Here is a 15,841-nt window from a genome sequence, read left to right as displayed (position 1 = left end):
CATTGGAGCTGATGGGAAATTCTGCCCCCAGAGACCACATCTCAAAAGACACTTGGGAGGTTTCTGGCCCTGTTCTAGATTAGGCGAGTTTGCTTCACCACTGGCTAATTCGAGAAACTTGAACCATTTAAATATTAAATGTTGCCAAGTGGGCGGGGTGCAGTGGCTCATGCCTGTAATCGCAGCACTTTGGAAGGCTGAGGTAGAAGGACCATTTGAAGCCAGGAGTTCAAGACCATCCTGGCCAACATAAATAGAAAAAAAATTTTTTTAATTATTATAGCTGGACAGGGTGGCGTGCCTGTAACCTTAGCTACTTGAGAGGCTGAGGAGGGAGGAGTGTGTGGTTACAGTGAGCTATGATCGCACCACTGCTCTCCAGTCTGGGCGACAGAGCAAGGCCTTGTCTCCAAAAAACAAACAAATAAAAATGTTGCCAAGTGAACAGTACCATTGCTTCACGAAGTCGTTCTATTTTAGAGCATGTTTCGGGTGTCACTGGGTGGTATATGAATTCATGGTTTTCTTATTTAGGGGATAGTTTGGGTTAATATTGTTCTTCTGTGTTTTAACAAACATATTTTAGTGGTGAAAGACAACAGATAAAGTGGGGAGGGACCACCTAAAGGGAACTTAAAAATCCAGAGAGGTTCATTTCGACATTTTCTGGTTTCCTCTCTCACTCAAAAGTGCAAAGAGGACATCTATGTGACTGACTGGAGCGGCTTCCCTGTCGTGATGGCTAGAATCCTGGTCCTCTTCACCTATGCTGTGTGACCCTGGATGAGTTAGTGCTCTGTGCCTCAGTTTCCTCCTCAATAAAATGGAAATATTAATGAGCTCTACCTCAAAAGGTTGTCAAGAAGATTAAATGGGATAATCATGTAAGGTCTTGAAATCTTTGCCTGGCACATAGTAAACAGTCAAAAAATAAATACTGGCCATTCCTTACATCTGGGAGTAGCCACATTCCTCAGGACTTCTAGCAGTTGAGCCTTTTGTCTTCATCTTTATTTCTATTTGTTTTGTTCTTACAGACAGGGTTGCACAAAGGGAATGGGCTGCCAGAGACAGAGAGGCTGTTGCCTGCAGGGATGCAAGGGTTTTGTCGTTTTAAACAACTGAGTGGTTTTTTAAACCCTGAATTCCCTATTAAAAACGTTTCAAGATAATCCCTTTTTATGATCATCATCCCCAATAAGTTAATGACTGGACCCAAGGACGTACCAAAAATTGTGGGGCTGAATACTCGGGCTGCTGTGACTCAAATTCCTTGCAATTCGCTGCTTAATTTTCTTGGATTTTTCTTTTCGTTAAAAAAAATCGACAGCAGTTGTAAGACAATCCTAAGATCGGTCTACTTGTACATGTAATTCATCTTATAATCAAAGATTCATGGATTTTCCTAAAAGGTTGGTCTTTTGTCTTGTTGCATCACCTTTTCTGTGCTATGCCTAAAATGGAGGAAACCTTGGACCCAAGTGGTTGAAAAGAACGCGTGATTTCTGGTACATGCCTGTTACTGTTGAAAGCCAGCACTTTCTAGAATGTGAAGATCTGAAGAAGTTTTATCCTTTTCGTTGGTAGCCTAGTATAATAGAAGTTACTATAGTAACAGAGAACCTGTTCTTTGGCCCATAGAGTTATTCAGCAGAAGAAAAGCAAATCAATCTTGGAGCCATTATGCTTGTTTAAAACCTGAAAAGATGACTATATTTTAATTGAGCAAACACAGATTGGCACATGAGTTAGAACAGAGAGGGGCATATTGTACTACCTCTATTTAGATCCTTTTCACCCAGCAGGCTTGGAGGTTTCTCTCTCAAGCCTCACTTTTTTCTTTTCTTTTTTTTTTTTAAACCGTCTTTCTCTGTCGCCCAGGTTGGAGTGTAGTGGCACAATCTTGGCTCACTACAACCCCCGCCTCCTGGGTTCAAGCGATTCTCCTGCCTCAACCTCCTGAGTGGCTGGGATTACAGGTGTGTGCCACCATGCCCAGCTAATTTTTATATTTTCTTAGTAAAGATGGGGTTTCACCATATTGGCCAGGCTGGTCTTGAACTCCTGACCTCAAGTGATCCACCCACCTCGGCCTCCCAAAGCGCTGGGATTACAGGCACGCCCCACTGTACCTGTCAAGCCTCACATTTTCTTACTGGCATCTAGCTGTCTCTTTCATATTCAACCAGTATGTGGCACGTGCTGCATGCCTGGCTCTGGCTCTGTGCTAGAAAGGACAGCAAATGCAAGATGCGCTAGTTCCTGTCCTCAGGCAGCATATGTCTCGTGGTTGGGGAGGAGAGCTGAAGGGAGACTTGGCCTCATCTCATGGATCAGGAAAGGCTTCCCCAAGGGTGTGGCAATCAAGGCAAGACCTAAAAAATGAGTGGGAGATCCACAGGTGAAGAAGGGACAGAGTGGGGGATGCACACATCTCAGGCAGAGTGTACTGAATGTGCAGAAGCCCTGAGGTGAGTCTGTGCTCCTTTTCAGAACTTAGAATAAAGCTGGGTGTGGTGGCTCACACTTGTAATTCCAGTCATTCAGGAGGCTGAGGCAGGAAACCAGAGGTTGAGGTTGAAATGAGCTCTGACTGTGCCATTGCACCCTAGCCTGGGCAACAGAGTGAGAGCCTGTCTCTTAAAAGAAAAAAAGAACTTGGAAAAGGCCAGAGCACTATGACAGGGCAACGGGCTGGCATGAAGTCATTGAGGGAGGAGAGGGAGCTGAACCTGGGCCTTGCAAGGCCTCAGAAGGCCATATTAAAGATTGGAAAGGTTTTATGAAAAGGAGTGATATCAAATATGTATCCTTAAAAGACCACTTTGGCGGCTCTGTGGAAAATGGATTCGTGAGGGTGGGGAACAAAAGGATATATAGGGAAATTCATGTAAGGTTATTGCAGGCAAAAGATCCCAGTGACTTAGATTGGGGTGCTGACCAGGTGGAGAGAAAACCGGACCAATTGAGCTAGAAACTGGATGTTGCCTCTGTGGCTGGGTGGCGGGTTGGATGAGAAGGGTGTCAGGGTATGCACGTTAGGCTTCTGGTGTGAGGAACGGGATGGATCATGGTGCTCTGCTCTGAGAAGGACACTGGAAGGGAACAGGGTTGACTGCAGGTGTTGGGTAGCTGCAATACATGAAGTCACATTTGCACGTGTTGCATTTGAGGTGCTTTCAAGAAGCTCTAATGGAGATGTCAAAGAGGCACGGAGATCTGTGAGTCAATCTCAGAAGAGAGAACTGGCCTAGAGATTAGGCCGGTTGTAGTCATCTTGTGTCTTAGTAATTGAAGACTTGGCATGGATGAGATCCAGGGAGATAGCCTCGGATGGTATACTAAGTAACACTGCGTTCAGAGAGCAGGTGAAGGCACAGTTGCCCTGCAGTCAGCCCCAGTCCCTGCCCCTCCCTTCTCTCGCCTTCCTCTGCCAATCTCTAACCGATGGATGAAATCTTTGAGCAATGGAAATAAGGACTGGCCATTGGAGATCCCACACACTCCTTGGCTGAAGGTGGAGTAGTCACAGAGTGGAACCTCCCTCCTTCTCTGCTTTGTCCCTGATGGCACCAACAGGCACCAATATTTTATATCACTTTATTTCAAAAATAGGGAAAGTCAGGCTGGGCACGGTGGCTCACGGAGGCCTGTAATTCCAGCACTGTGGGAGGCCATGGCAGGCAGATCACTTGAGGTCAGGAGTTTGAGACCAGCCTGGCCAACATGGTAAAACGCTGTCTCTACTAAAAATACAAACATTAGGTGTGGGGACGTGCACCTGTAATCCCAGCTACTCAGGAGGCTGAGGCAGGAGAATCGCTTAAGCCTGGAAGGCAGAGGTTGCAGAGATCACGCCACTGCACTCCAGCCTGGGTAACAGAGTGAAACTCTGTCTCAAAAAAAAAAAAAAAAGATAAAGTAGGCTGGGCATGGTGACTCACACCTATAATCCCAGCATTCTGGGAGGACGAGGCGGGCAGATCACGAGATCAGGAGATCAAGACCATCCTTGCCAATATGGCAAAACCCCGTCTCTACTAAAAATACAAAAATTAGCCAGACATGGTGGTGCGTGCCTGTAGTCCCAGCTACTCAGGAGGCTGAGGCAGGAGAGTCACCTGAACCCAGGAGACGGAGGTTGCAGTGAGCTGAGATCATGATACTGCACTCCAGCCTGGCAACAGAGCAAGGTAACTACGTCTCAAAAAAAAAAAAAAAGGTAAAGTCAAAAAACTTAGCCATACTTCCTCATCGGTGGTATTTTGTGGCTGTGTCCACATGCTCTTCTACTCGTGAACAACAGGAGAAAGTGAGCCTGGAATTCTTGTTCCACATCTTTGTCTGTCACCCTCATCAGCAGTTTGGGGATTCGCAGCTGCCTGGGCATTGGGCTTTCTGAGCCGGGGCTTTTGTGTACAGCTGAGCGAGCACTCGCATGTTGCTCACGATCCCAACACCGTTTGACCCTTGCTGTCCCTCTTGCCCACAGGAAGCCTTGGAATCCTGCCAGACTCGCATTTCTAAGCTGGAGCTCCACCAGCAAGAGCAGCAAGCTCTGCAGACAGACACGGTGAATGCTAAAGTTCTCCTGGGGAAGTGCATCAACGTGATCCTGGCCTTCATGACTGTCATCTTAGTGTGTGTGTCCACCATCGCGAAGTTCGTCTCGCCCATGATGAAGAGCCGCTGCCACATTCTTGGCACCTTCTTTGCCGTGACTCTTCTTGCTATATTTTGTAAAAACTGGGACCATATCCTGTGTGCCATAGAAAGGATAATAATACCAAGATGAAGCTGCTGGTTCCTGCCTTCAAGTTCTTTCAAGTTTTTTTTTTTTTAAGGAAACTCTGTGCATACTACCAAATTTTACAATGAATGATTGCGTGGACTCATGTGCAAGAAAAACTAGGGCTGTGTGGTGTAAATAACTACAATTCTCTTAACTCGGTAGCAGTTGCCAACTCAGTCCTTGTACTTCGTTAACACGAATCTATTTCAGAGCTCTCCTACCTTGCTCACTGCCTTAATCAGACCGATTTCCTGCCCACCTGACTGGCCCAGCGTGGTAAACCTCTGTATATTGAGACCTTGACGTAATTGGTGATCCAGAAGAAAGAGGTCTCTCTCCTAAGTCTCTGTCAGAATTGAGCTTCACAATTGCTAATGGTTGTTTTCTGTGAGTCCTATAAAAAGCAAGGATATGCATGATTCAGGGAATGAAGAACCACAGGCTTGGGCAGTGTTAAACACTGTGGCCTTTGGTCCCCGTGTGATCCACCCTGCTTGTCTCCAGGCAACCATAGGTCCCGTCGTGTACTCAGTGTCCACAGCGGTCAGTCGTTTGTGACCCTGTAAGATGGAAATCTTATCACACACCTGTTATCCAACAAGTCTACCTGAGGGGTTTTGTTACACTTTAAATGGTAAGACATAGGGATGTATGAATGGAGCTTTCCCCTTCTCATATGCAGGCAACCAACACCTGATTTTATCTGAACTGGCTAGCAAATGCCCAGTCTTCAGAGTGTGCAGGAATGTTTTCAGATCCCTCATCAGACTGTGACTTTAACATTAATTTGGAATCCCGTGAGCACTACTCTGAAGGTTTGTGTTTTGGCAAACCTCTTTTTTTTTTTTTTTTTGAGACAGTGTTCTGCTAAATATTGCCCAGGCTGCTTGCAAACTCCTTGCCTCAAGGGATCCTCCCACCTCAGCCTCCTGAGCAGCCAGGACTGCAGGCACAAGCCACCATGCCTGGCTGTTTTTTGGCAAATCTTGATTGTGATAAGCCCCCCTGGAGGATATGATTCACTTTATGTGATTCATTTTATTCACAAGTCTGTGAGGGACTGCAAAGCTTACTCAGGAAATGAAAACAAATGACGGTCATGTTGCAGTTTTTTCCTTGAAGGACGACGGAATCGTAGCCTCTAAAGTTAAAGTGGACTGAGGCGTCAGAACACTGAAAGCATGAGGAAACAAGGACATGGGGTGTGACTGAATGGCAGCTAGATTAGTGGGGGCAGTTTACCTGGATGAAGATTGAGTGTCCTTTTCAAGATGTGAAAGGCTAGCAAGAATAAAATAAATAAGTCCAGTGTTTGAGCCAAGGTTGCCCCCATCTCTTAACATCTTACTGAACGTAAGTCCTGAGGTACTAGGATGGCCACGCTGCCTCTGAGCGGAAAGCGTTCAAAAGTTCACATCCCTGTTTGGGGGATACCGTTCACCACCTTCAGCCCAGATGATACTTTCCTTTAAATCTGTGTCTCTGTGTACATAACAAAGAGGAAGATGTAAACAATGTTCATGGAAACTGCTCTTGAGCCCCTTGTCCCACCACTCCCACCAGCTGCTGCAGGCAGGAAGGCATGTGAGTGCACGTTTTCTTCCAGAAGACATCAGGTCTCCTGGATTCAAATTAAGTGCAATATTTTGCGAACAGCTCTTCTTAAGGAAATCTCCTGAAGGAAAAAAATGTGACAGAATGTGCCATAGTCTGAGAGAATGGAATAGTTGAGCATTTAGTACAAAGTCCAGTGTGTATGAGTTGAACTTATGCAGCTCAAGCTTGCTTTTTTTTTTTAAGTGTGCAATTCAGTGGTTTTAGTAAATTCACAAACCTGTTCAACCATCACCACTGTCTAATTCCAGACTCATGCTTTTTTAAACAATAAATGTCATTTCATGAAATCTTTGGTGATAAAGTATTTTGGATTCAGGGAAGAGGGAATTACCAGTCCCACCCCCATCTCATGGCTGTCTCTCCTTTCATCGTCAGACTCCCCCTGGTCTCCCACGTTGATGTGTATACACTGATCGTTCAAGTCCAGGGGACAGATAAGGAGTCCAGGTGCAAGGCAGGGAGAATGTTGTGCTTCCTTCAGCTTTTGTATTTCAATGGCCAGCATTACCCTTTACCTGTGGGCATCAGACTCAGCATGGGCTGACAGCTAAGTGTAACTTACACTCCTAAATCAAGCTGGGGCCTGGGTGGGTCCCTCTTGGTATCTGTGAATCTTTCCAAGCATCACTTTGGACACACCAGGGATTGAGTGCTGCTGTTAGTTTAGAGAATGAGAGATTTCTAACCCTTAGGTGAAGGGCTCTGGGATGGTCCAAGAAGATGTAGGCCTCATTCTCACACTAGCCCACACCATTCCAGTGCTCAGCCTAGCAAATGTGCTTTAATGCACACTTCTCAGACCTGTGATCCGTGTATCTTCTCCCCAGTGACAGAAGTAGAGAAGAGAATGAAAAGCAGCACACTCTGTCCCCTCTAGTCTGGAGCTGTTAACAGAACCTGCTAGAAACTAGCTTTATTCTAACATACTGTAGGGTCTAAATCCTCCTACCTGGATCATGAATTCCTTTTAAAGAGTTCATATTTTCATTGACTTTCACTAATGTCAAATAACCTTGTTTTCACTTTGATAGGCTCAACCTACCTGGCATATTTATTTCACAGTCTTGTTGAAAGTTCATGAAACTTTGTACTTTTTAATAAGATGATACACTTGAAAGAAACTTAATCTCTGCAGTTTATTCTCTCTTAAGGAATAAATACTCCCACTGTTCTCTTTAATGCATAAGGAGATTAAATGACATTTTAGAAATATTACAATTAAAAATAATGATGTAGCTATAACATATGCTGGATTTGGATATTTAATTTGTGTTTGTGTCAACTATAATCCTTTCTCCACACCTTTCATTTATGGTAAACATCTTGGGCCAAGCCCAAGATGAAAGTGCTTGTTGGGTGGGTAAGCACCGCTGGGTCGCTCAGCAAACATTCCTGAGTGTAGATGTTGGAATTGGATTCTAGCACTGCGTTTATCTGGTGACATACTCTCCTGTGGGTCTTGAGTTGGTTATTTCAAGTTCAAACTTTGAATATGATTAAACCGGAACACCCTCCCTCGCCCACCGCCAAAAAAAAACAAAAATGGAAACCCATAGTGAAACAGCAAAAAAGCACTTCGTTGCTGGGTTTGGACAATGAATGTGGGATTAGTCCCAAGCTTCTAGCTTGGCACAGTAGCCTCTTTGCCTGCGTGATCCTTGTCAGCTATTCACAGAAGGAAATCTGAAACTCCATCTTTCATTTCAGCCGTGGAGGCTGTTATCCTTCTCTATCAATTAGCATTCGTGTGGTTTTCGCTCTTTCTAGCTCTGCCACTCTTGTTTTCATTTAAATATTGCCCCACTCTGTGTGTTTATTGCCTAGCTATTTCTCTAGCATATCAGGTTTAATTATGGGCTCAGTAATAATGAGGAACTAGCTTCCCTCAGGCAACTAATTACTTTTGTCTTTTTTGGTGGGATTGTGCCAAATTATTTTGCATTGAATGGGAACGTTTTTGCAGCGAATCCAGATATAGTTGTATTGGTTTGGAAAAACATTTAAATATATTTATTCATGTGAACATGTGTGATTAAACAACCTATTTTACATGTTTCTGTAATTCTGAGGAGTGGGCTGGGGGTGGGAAGAAATGGCATCACTTAAAATTCAGGGCTTATGTGAAGAGGTGTTTTAAAGTTAGCATATGCACAAAGGAACGAGTTGGTTTAAAAAGATAAATTACTGCAAAGAATGAAATTGGCTTATTCACGTCAAAACTAGATAAGATGTTAAAAAAAAGATATGAAACAGAACTAACCTATAGTTTCCTGAAATCAGTACAATTCTATTTATAAGAAGCTAGAAAGTAATGCACCTTGATTGTTTTAGGAATGATTTATGTGTTGCAATTTTAATTTATTTAAAGCATGTCTCCTGTGTTTGTCCTAAGAGAAATATTTCAACAAAACGTGCTCTGTGTTTAAGATATGTTTAGGCAGTAGTTAGCAACTCTGAAAGTAGAAACTGGAAATGTTTATTGTGAGGCTTGTTGCAGAATTTCCATTTGGTGAGTTACTACTTAGTTTCATGTCAGCCTAAAATTGTGAATTCCCTGTAGATTTTCACCCCATTGTGGTGTCATCAATGAATACAAAGCAGGTGCCATTATTTTTTTAAATAAACACTTGATGTTAGCTTTGGTGTTAAATAAAGAGGTAGATTTCTTAAATTTTCACATTTGTTGGAGCCCATCTTAGTAGCAAATGTGTGTGTGTGACCAATTTTTTTTAATAGATTTTATGTTTTAGAGCACTTTCAGGTTCACGGCAAAATTGAGCAGAAGGTACAGAGATTTCCCTTATGAACCCTGGCCACAGACAGGCATAGCTTCCCCTCCACATTAGCGACGTTTCCCACCAGAGTGGTGCATTTGTTACACTTAATAAACCTGCATTGACACACATCATTATCCACAGTTCATAGTTTATGGTTTATGGTGGTGTCATTCTGTGGGTTTGGACAAATGTATGACTACATGTATCCCCCATTACAGTATCACACAGAATAGTTTCCCTTCCCTAAAAATCCTCTGTGCTCCGTCTATTCATCCCTCTCTCTCCCTGTAGTCCATTTTTAAATGAATCTCAAGTCTTCGTTATCGTAGGAAGTTGGCGATGTGTGGCCCGTTGCTTGAGCCCTGACAGAAAGAAGGGTGGTTTATTCACAGTCCTGCTAAGATACTAGCAGACATGGCCTTGTGTTGAAAAAGGGGAAGTGATGGCGAAGACAAAGCAGAGCCTTCATGAGCTGGAATGAGACAAGAGCAATGCCAGTCCGGGTGGGCACAGGGCAGAGCACAGGAGGGAGCAGACGCCTGACTCCAGCAGTCGGTTTAGTGGGCTGTCTCCAGTTTGTCTGGGGCTTTGGTGTCTACAATGCGCTTGATTTCACTGTGTGTGAACTCTCATGAACCAGTCCAGTGGTACAGATACCAGTGCTATTCCTACAATATTCCCCGTTTATCCTCAGGAGATGCCTGAAACCTCAGATAGAACTGAGCCCTGTATATACCATTTTTCTTATACATACATGTGATAAAGTTTAATTTATAAATGAGGCATAGTAAGAGATTAATGACTAATAATAAAATAGAGTGATTATGGCCATGTACTGTACTAAAGTAAAATAAAGATTACTTGAGCAGAAGCAGTTGATCTTATAAGCAACCAAGACAGCTGCTAAGTGACTCACGGTCGGGAAGCATCTATGGGGGTGTCCAGTTTTTTGGCTTCCCTGGGCCATATTGGAAGAAGAATTGTCTTGGGCCACATATAAAATACACTAACACGATAGCTGATGAACTAAGACAAAATCACAGAAAAACTCATAATGTGTTAAGAGAGTTTACAAATTTGCATTGGGCCGCATTCAAAGCCGTCCTGGGCTGCATGCAGCCCATGGGCTGTGGGTTGGACAAGCTTGGTCTACGGTATAAATACACTGGACAAAGGGAGGATTCAGGTCCCAGTTGGGACAGTACAGGACACCGCCAGATCAGAATGGCCCACAGTTGTAAACTTACCAATTGTTTATTTCTCGAATTTTTCTTTCTTTTTTTATTTTAACAGCTCTTGTCACCCAGGCTGGAGTACAGTGGTGCGATTTTGGCTCACTGCAACCTCCGCCTCCCGGGTTCAAGCGATTCCCCTGCCTCAGCCTCCCAAGTAGCTGGGATTACTGGCATGCACCACCCCGTCTGGCTAGTTTTTGTATTTCTAGGAGAGACAGGGTTTCACCATGTTGTCAAGGCTGCTCTCGAACTCCTGACCTCAGGTGATCCACCTACCTCGGCCTCCCAAAGTGCTAGGATTACAGGCATGAGCCACTGCACCTGGCCTATTTCTGGGATTTTTCATTTGCTATATTTGGATCTTGGTGGGCTACAGGTAACTGAAACCACAGAAGCAGCACCGTGGCTGAGAGGGGACTGCTGTATCAGCGGGTAGAATGGAAGCTCAGACACATGAGCCTTTTCTGAGGTCTTGGCTGGTGAAGAATTCATGACTCTGTTTTCCTCATCCTGCCTTTTTAGCCCTCTGCTTCCAGTCACTTCATGTCCTGACCAGTTTTCTACTTTGGTCACTCACCCTGTACAGACAGACAAACTAGAACTCTCAGATGATAGAAAAATTCTTAACTACAGTAGCCCATTCTGTGCCCTGGAAAATGGAGCATAGCTGAATATTTGGAAATCTTATGGGGAACAACTGTAATTTTGCACGCTATTGTCATTTGATGTCTGAGGATGAATACAGACAATGGAAGTGATTGAATGAAATATATGTCCAGCCCAGCATATTCCTAACTGTTGCATTAGGGAAAACACCTTACCAATTCTGTGTTTCCCTGAAAAAAAAAAAAAGACGAGGAAAAGTTATGTTAGTTGGTTTCAAGCTTCGTTAAGCATAGTGCCATAGAATAAAGCAATATTTACCAGTTTTAAGTAATGTATGGATTTTTTCTTTTTTGAGACAGGGTCTCATTTTGTCACCCAGGCTGGAGTGCACTGGTGCCATTATAGCTCATTGCAGCCTTCATCTCCTAGGCTCAAGTGATCCTCCTGCCTCAGCCTCCCAAATAGCTGGGACTACAGGCAAGTGCTACCATGCCCAGCTACTTATTTTATTTTTTGTATAGACAGGGTCTCACTTTGTTGCTCAGGCTGGTGTTGACCTCCTGGGCTCAAGTAATTCTCCCACCTTGGCTTCCCACAGTTTTGGGATTACAGGCATGAGCCACCATGCTCCACTGGGATTTCTAATATAAGAAATTATTTTGGGCCGGGTGCTGTGGCTCATGCCTGTAATCCCAACACTTTGGGAAGCTGAGGTGGGAGGATTGCTTAAGCCCAGGAGTTCAAGACCAGCCTGGGCAACATAGTGAGACCACCCCCCTGCATCTCCAAAAAAAAAAAAAAAGAATTAAAAAAAAAAAAAAGAAGTTATCTTACACATCTGAGGAGGTTATAGTCACCATTTGACAAAGTAACTTAAAGTCTTAATAACAATTAATAATAGCCTTTTAAAATTTGCAGTTAGGTTTAGGAATATCTGCAGCCCCACATACAGAGTTACTTTCTAATAGGTGTGATTATGAGATGTAGAAATTTGTGGGTCATGTAAGGAGCATGACAATACTAAACAGCACCTTTCTGGGCATTCATAGATGTGGGATAATGCCTGGCATTCTTTGAAATTTACTGTGTGCAATGTACTGTGCCAGGTGCTTTACTTGCGCTATCAAATGTAATCATTCCAACACCCAAGAAGACAGGCACTATTATTTCTGCTTCACAGATGAGGAAACTGAGGTTCAGAGAGGTCAAGTAGTCACATCAGGCAACAGGTACTGGGGGATCCCCAAGCTTGTGTGACTGTAGCCTACGTGGGTGACTGCTGCCCTACACTGTAGTAGAAGGAATTGAGCAACTGGTTTCTTGTCAGTCAGGGATCGCTTTTAATCCTAGGAGTATAGCAGGACAACTGAGCAGGACTATAATTTGTAACGAATAATATGGTTACAAATTGTGCATTTCCATCTTCATGCTGCTGGCCGTACTAGGTGAGGGCAGAGACACCTGAAGCCAGCATCCTTGATTTTTGAAAAGCCATGAGCTGACAGATTTGTGGACAAAGAGAATGAAAAGCGATTAATTACAGAAACTTTTACACACTCCCTGGCTTCCTGAGATTCTTGAGGTATATAGTTGGCAGTTGACGCGGCTGAGTGTTTCTCAGCTTTTTTGCTTGGCTCTGAGATGGTGAAGGCCCTGGTGGCTTCTGCTCTGAGGCTGCATGACATCTGCTACCATCTGTGGTGGCTACCTCAGAAATCCCTCTCCTTGCTAAGCCAGCCAGCATCTCTCCCTTGCCAGGCCTTTAACTTGACTAAAGCAGTTAACAGGAACATGCGTCAGCCATGTTAACAGCTGTTTTGTTGGTGGTTACTCCACTCCGGCTTAGGCATTGATAATTGGATTTCTTTTTTTTTTTTTCCCTGTTCTGCTTTAAAATAAGCCACTGAGTAGTAGAAGGAAAATAAAGTCATGTACTTTCTGGTCTGTACTAGCAGTAAGGGACTCCATTTGCTAAAGAAGCTCTTGGAGGCCTGGATCCTTCTCTGATTCTTAGACTGTCAACGTCACAAGCAACAGTGCTAGCCTCGCCTTCTACCAGGGGTTTCCTCCCAAAGTGGTTTTGAATTCTCTTCCTTCATCATATTTCTTCTGTGTTTTCATGGCCAGGTCTTGTAGCTCGAGGGAACAGTGAACTCTAAGACCCCAAAACTTAGGCCACAGGTAGAAGTTTATACATCCCCACACACAGTGGCTTAAGCCAGCAGAGACCCAAAGACATGCTTGGATTCAGAAAGGTGGCTGTCCCCAGACGTGGTCAGAATTGTTGCAAGGTGACTTCCTGCTATGCCTTGTCAACAAGAAACAATTGACTAAGAAAATCCATGGAGGCCAGGGAGGGTGGCTCACACCTGTAATCCCAACACTTTGGGAGGCCGATGCGGGTAATCACTTGAGGTCAGGAGTTCAAGACCAGCCTGGCCAACATGATGACTATACTAAAAATATATATATATAAAATAGCAGGATGTGGTGGCGGGCGCCTGTAATCCCAGCTACTCAGGAGGCTAAGGCAGGAGAATCGCTTGAACCTGGAGGCAGAGGTTGCAGTGAGCCAAAATAGCGCCACTACACTCCAGTCTGGGCAACAGAGTGAGACTCCACCTCAAGAAAGGAAAAGGAAAGTCCATGGAAACCATGAATGAAAGGGAATGGGGAAGACCCTTTCAGTCGATAAACAATCATCCTCAAAGGAGAAGGCGGAGGGATGCAGGAGGCCGGTGACTGGCTCTCTGGGTGAGCTGGAGAGTGGCAGCTGTGTCGCTGGAGTGGGCAGGGATCCTGCCTGGCCAGCTGCACTCACTCGATCTTCTGGGTTTCTGGTTCACAGAGCTGGTTCACGGCCTCCCTGAGGCTATCGACTCTGTGCAGGCTCCAAGCCAAGCTGGGGACTGCTTGGCAGCCCCAGTGAACCCTTTCTACTGGGAACAGATTGAGCTGTCCGACAGGGCAGAACGTTTCAGCTCCTTGGCAGCTGTATATCCTTGAATGTAAATCACTACATTTGCTTTCTCTTGTCAGGGATATTCTTGTGAGAGTGAATCTGTTAGCATGAATCAGTTTCCCAGGAGTGGGCACCTAATAAACTGATAAAGGCATTTCTGAACTCCATGACATGTGGGAAGCCCAGTTCAAAACTCGGGGACTTTCCCCTTACTGACAATTTGATTAAATGAGGATGAGGGGATGGGAGGGGTGGTGTTTCACCCATTAGAATCACCCCTTCCTAAACTGTTAACTGCCTAGGATTATAGGGATTAGATGAGACAGTAGATGCTCAATAAATGCATTAAATTATTGAAGGCCTGAGGTGCCCAAGGGCCTTCAATAATTTAATGCATTAATTAATTAGTTTATTTATTTGAGATGGAGTCTCAGGCTGGAGTGCTGTAGCACGATATCTGTTCATGCAACCTCTGCTTCCCAGGTTCAAGCTATTCTCCTGCCTCAGCCTCCTGAGTAGCTGGGACCACAGACATGCACCACCACGCCCGGCTAATTTTTTGTATTTTTAGTAAAGACAAGGTTTCACCATGTTGGCCAGGCTGGTGTCAAACTCCTGGCCTCAAGTGATCTGCCCATCTCGGCCTCCCAAAGTACTGGAATTACAGAATTTAATCCATTTATTGAGCACCTACTACATGCCATGCACTGTTCTAGGCAGAGTACAAAGAAATGTTCTTATCCTCTTGGAGATTACATTCTGGTGGGGGAGAAGTCAGATGAAAATAAGATGATATTTGGAAGGGGGAAGGCCCAGGCTCTTGGTGTGTTAAACTTACCTTGATATCCTTACAGAGAAAATGAACTTTCTGAGTGTTTCTTTGAATTTTTCAGCTCAATTTCACAGATAGCTGTACGGCACAGCTGAGTAGACTCTTCCAAAGTAGAAATATTTCTGAGTCAGAGAGACTCAGCACAACAGCAGGAGCACTGGGAAGACCTGGGGTGGTTCTGTTTGGAAAGGGGATTAGATGCTCCTGGTACTCCTGCTCGAGTGTTTGTGGCTTGAAATGAATAACATGCAAATGAGCACCTGGGGCTGAGTCAGCAGTGAGTAACCCCCTCTGCCGGGACGCCCAGCCCTGAGGCATACACAGGGCCGCCCCTGCTGGCTTCTGCACCCCTGAGACGCTTCCACAGCAGCCTGACCCCCGGCCCTTGCCCATGCCACCTGCCCAGTCAGAATTCCAGATCAGGCCAGTGGGGCTCTGCTGATGAAAACAGCATTACCTGGAAGCCTGGGACTTCAGTGTTTCTTCCCACAGCAAGTGCTCAGGAAGCCGCTGCTTTCCCTGGCACCCCCTTGCTGAATAGCTTCCCTTCTGCAGAGGGCTGGGGTCCCCACTTCATCAGGCCTCAGCTCTCCCCTCGGCTCACCCCTCCTTCTTCACACCACTCCACCCCTCTGTCCAAGACAGACTCTCACACCTGGGCGCCCTGCCCCTTCTGAGAGCCGGCATCTCCTTCCTCAGCACCTGTTTTCCAGTGGATTCATTTCAGCACCCACAAATGTCCAGTCGCTGATGTCCTAAACCTACTTTTATGAACCTGCATTTCCTCAACTCACTGCTCCTTCTCTTCCCTGTCACTATCACGTTTCTTAAAAGAATAGTCTCCACTCCTCTCTCCCAGGATTTCTTAATCCACTAAAAACTACTGTCAGCCCCCAACACTCCCCTAAAACTTCTCTCAGTGGGGTCACCGAGGTCCCATTTGCACATCTGGTGCATGCTTCACAGCCTGTGTTTTTACTAAATTTCTAGTCATTTCCCTTTGCAGTGCTCCCTCCCATC

At 44.9% G+C, this 15,841-nt stretch overlaps 1 protein-coding gene across 2 annotated transcripts in view; it reads left to right on the top strand.

Moving 5' to 3' along the window:
* Positions 1 to 7,647, top strand: part of TMCC3 (transmembrane and coiled-coil domain family 3) — a 47,692-nt gene extending 40,045 nt beyond the window's left edge. For both annotated transcript variants that reach the window (XM_011933972.1, XM_011933965.1), the window contains exon 4: positions 4,493 to 7,647. In XM_011933972.1, the coding sequence (XP_011789362.1) occupies positions 4,493 to 4,795 (303 nt within the window). In that variant the 3' untranslated portion in view covers positions 4,796 to 7,647. The remainder of the gene's footprint in view (positions 1 to 4,492) is intronic.
* The last annotated feature ends 8,194 nt before the right edge of the window (positions 7,648 to 15,841 follow it).

Source organism: Colobus angolensis, unplaced genomic scaffold (assembly GCF_000951035.1).
Source record: "Colobus angolensis palliatus isolate OR3802 unplaced genomic scaffold, Cang.pa_1.0 Scaffold10, whole genome shotgun sequence".
Taxonomy (NCBI): Eukaryota; Metazoa; Chordata; class Mammalia; order Primates; family Cercopithecidae; genus Colobus; species Colobus angolensis.
This window is presented reverse-complemented; position numbering and strand designations above follow the sequence as displayed.